General features: G+C 36.7%; 1 protein-coding gene across 1 annotated transcript in view; it reads left to right on the top strand.

Moving 5' to 3' along the window:
• The window catches only part of LOC107578587 (ryanodine receptor 1-like), a gene marked incomplete at both ends in the record, with an annotated part of 5,903 nt that overhangs the window by 1,217 nt on the left and 890 nt on the right, over window positions 1–3,796 (top strand). Inside the window, 5 exons of the mRNA XM_016264532.1 lie at window positions 719–866; window positions 1,056–1,261; window positions 1,431–1,605; window positions 3,137–3,345; window positions 3,435–3,787. Coding sequence (XP_016120018.1) covers window positions 719–866; window positions 1,056–1,261; window positions 1,431–1,605; window positions 3,137–3,345; window positions 3,435–3,787 — 1,091 coding nt within the window. The remainder of the gene's footprint in view (window positions 1–718; window positions 867–1,055; window positions 1,262–1,430; window positions 1,606–3,136; window positions 3,346–3,434; window positions 3,788–3,796) is intronic.

Genomic DNA, 3,796 nt, shown 5'->3' with positions numbered 1-3,796 from the left:
ATATATATATATATATGTATGTATAAACGTTGCTAGGTTTACAATGTTAATTAGTTGTGAAAAGGGTCCATGCCTTTTAAATTCCAATTCAAATCCTAAATTTCAGTTAAGGTAGCAGACAACATGATTAAAACTCCAATTAAAAGGTAATGAAATTTTAATAATACGTATTACTAATAATACTTCTAATAGTAGTAATAAGCATGAATTGCCCATAAACATTTATGCACATAACATTTGTATTTCCAGAAAAAGTATTAAATAAATAATCAGTTTAAATGATACCTATATGATTTTATAATTAATTTATAATAAATAATTAACTATATTTATGTTTCAAAAGCTTATAGATCATGGTGGAAGGGTGCTTTATTTCCCAGACCATACCATGTGATTATAGCTCAATGTTATATAATCAGTAGATTCAAATTTTAAAGTCAATATATTTATTTTGATGACGTGTATGGCAAAATTACAATAAAATTGTTTGTTGGCTTTGTTAATTGTAACAACAGTATTGAATTAAGAAATATGTATAATATATCTAGTTGAAAACATAAGTATCTGGAAATAAATAGCTATAATTGGTTAAAAATTAGATATCATATTTTGGACTTTTGTTGTGTGACTGTGTTGAATTTCTGTAAACTAGAATTCTTCAGAAACTTGAAAGGGAAACCAACCCTTTTACTCTTGTTACTTACCGTGTGACCCTCAGGACATCTTGAATAAGCGTAACCCCCGTCTGGTGCCATACAACCTGCTGGACGAAAGAACCAAGAAGACAAATAGAGACAGTGTGAACAACGCTGTGCGCACTCTGATTGGCTACGGATACAACATTGAGCCCCCAGATCAGGAGAGCAGTGAGTCTTTGTTTTTGTGTGTTATTACCAGTGTCTGTAATAATGAGGTTGTGAGTGTGGATGTCAAAATGATCTTCTAGGATCCAGAATATGGAACAGACCTTAATAAAGTCATTGCCCAGCTTCAGATCTAAATATTTGTTAGGATTTGTATTGTTTTTGCACTCCTAAACTCTCTTTGTCCCAAAGGTGGTCATGGTGTTGAGAACACACGTGGAGATAAAGTGCGTATCTTCAGGGCGGAGAAGCAGTATGCTGTTACCTCAGGAAAATGGTACTTTGAGTTTGAGGCCGTAACCACAGGAGAGATGAGAGTTGGCTGGGCTCGACCGAACGTCTGCTCTGACGTTGAGCTTGGTTCTGATGAGCTGGCCTATGTCTTTAATGGAAATAGGGTCAGTGGTGTCATATTAATCTAATTCTGCTGTGTTATATGCTACCAGGCTGTAGGCCATCTTTCCAGCTAATTGGACCAATACATTTTGTGTGCCGCACAAGTTGCAGACAAACTATTTTGGATAGCTGCAATAAACGCTGAATTACTCTCCTCTGCTCTTCCTGCAGGCTCAGCGATGGCACATTGGTAATGAGCCATTTGGCCGTCAATGGCAGTCTGGTGATGTGGTCGGCTGCATGATAGACCTCACTGAAATGAATATTATGTTCACTCTTAACGGAGAGATGCTGATCAGCGATTCTGGCTCTGAAATGGCCTTCAAAGACATTGAGATTGGAGATGGTGAGGATTTAGGCTATAACATTATTTATCAGAGATTTTTTGAGGGGTAATTTGTTTTTTTTTTAATAAGCTTTGTCATTTAGCTGGTCAGGAAATGGCCGTAGTTAATTTTTGATCGAGCATCAAGAGGTTTGTTTCCATAGACACAGATCTAGTCTTGGATTTAAAAAGCTGTGTAATGAAAATTTACTTCTGATTACTTCTGATTGATTTTTCTTTTTTTTTTGTATTATGGAAAGGGATTTAAGGTAATAAATTGATTATTCACCTGTATGGCTTTCTTTTTCCCATCAAACACAAAGTATGAATTTGTGAAGAATAGCCTGGCCTTTGTTTTTGGGCTCCAAAATGACAAAAAAGCATCATGAAAATAATTTGTTTATTCTCTATAAATCTACCCTTCTGTTGTATCTCTCAAAATCTAATATGACACCTTTGATGTTGATGACATTTTCGGCATAAGTTGCACAAGAATGAATGCCGTTTGACATCAAATAGGGTGAATATGTGGCTTTAGTAGGCCATAGATGGGGGAATGACTACGGAAGACTTTAAATGTAGTGCATGTGGACTACATTTAAGCTTGTTACAAAAAAGGGTTTTGGAACAACATAATGATAAATAAAGACATTTTTTTTGTTTAAATATCCCTGTATGAAGGTGAAAGTTGTCAAAATACCATCTTGAGGCAATGCACAAATAGATAGTCTAAAGCACTCTTCTCCTCTGTAAATTAGTGAAAAGAATGGAAATTACCACAATATTTTTTTTATGGTTCTTAAGTCATGATATGATATTATTCCGGTTTTATAAATTTTGTGATTTTCTGAGTATTGCAATAACATGTATTGCGATTTATTATTATTTTTTCACCTGCAAATCCACCCAAAAAAGCTGATTTAATGTCAACTTTTGCCATCCTTAGCTAAGGCTAATGCCAACGATGCTACCGGCCCCACGATAAAAAGTTATCATGATTCTTAATTCACAATATGATATTCTTGCTATTTTACACATTTTGCAACATTCTGAGCATTGCAATAACATACATTATGAATTAATACCTTTTTTCAACGGTAAACGTGCCAAAAGTAGCTTAATGTCAGCTTTGCCATCCTTTGCTAAGGCTAATGCTATCTCTGGATGGTGGAGCGTGAGATAAGTCCTCCTGTTTGTAGTATTTCTGAAGTGTTTTATATTCATACCACGCACCTCGCAAATCTTATGTCATATCCATCTCCTTCATCTCTTACTTGTTAAAAAATCTAAAAAAATAAATGTATACGTTGGATTTAAATGCAGAAGGCACTTTTTTCAGTTATTTCTCAGATGCCTCCATCTTTGAAAAATCTGACTGAAAAAGCAATTATTATTCTAGTGTCAAAAGTTCAATTCATATTTGCAATGTACATAATAAAAGATCAGTAGGCTACCTTGCGTCTGTATATTAAAACAATATTGCCATTCAAAATATTGCAATACTATACCTCTACAATAAATCAGCTTCTTCTCTTTGTTCTTCTCCCTCCAGGTTTTATTCCAGTCTGCACTTTGGGTCTTTCTCAGGTTGCCCGTATTAACCTGGGTCAGAATGTTAGCAGCCTACGTTACTTCGCCATCTGTGGCCTCCAAGAAGGCTTTGAGCCATTCGCCATCAACATGAAGAGAGACATCACAATGTGGTTCAGTAAGAGTCTCCCCCAATATGTTCCAGTGCCCACCGACCACAACCACATTGAGGTATTTAAGCAATATTTGTGTCATTTAGTTTAGATTAATGGTATAGATAAAGTTTCTGAATCTTCTTATTGTTCTCATGTGACCTGTAGGTCTCTCGTGTTGATGGAACCGTAGACAGCGCCCCCTGTATTAAAATAACCCACAGGACTTTCGGATCCCAAAATGCCAACACAGACATGCTGTTCTTCAGACTAAGCATGCCTGTAGAGTTCCACCTGACCTTCAAGGTGCCTGCAGGCACCACTCCCCTCACACGAACCCTCACCATCCCTGAAGAAGAGGTACTGGAGGTGGACCCCCACTCTGACTACGAGGTGCTGAAGAAGTCAGTCAGTCGCAAAGAGCAGGAGGAGAAGGAAAAGGAGCCATCTGTGCCCAAAGATATCCCGGGCATTAAGGAAAATGGCAAAGACACTGCATCCGAGAAAGGAAAGAAGAAAGGGTGAGATCT

This window comes from Sinocyclocheilus grahami, unplaced genomic scaffold (genome assembly GCF_001515645.1).
Source record: "Sinocyclocheilus grahami isolate Dianchi unplaced genomic scaffold, SAMN03320097.WGS_v1.1 scaffold11025.1, whole genome shotgun sequence".
NCBI classification, from domain to species: Eukaryota; Metazoa; Chordata; class Actinopteri; order Cypriniformes; family Cyprinidae; genus Sinocyclocheilus; species Sinocyclocheilus grahami.
The sequence above is the reverse complement of the archived record's forward strand: the minus strand, read 5'-3'. Positions and strand labels throughout refer to the sequence as shown.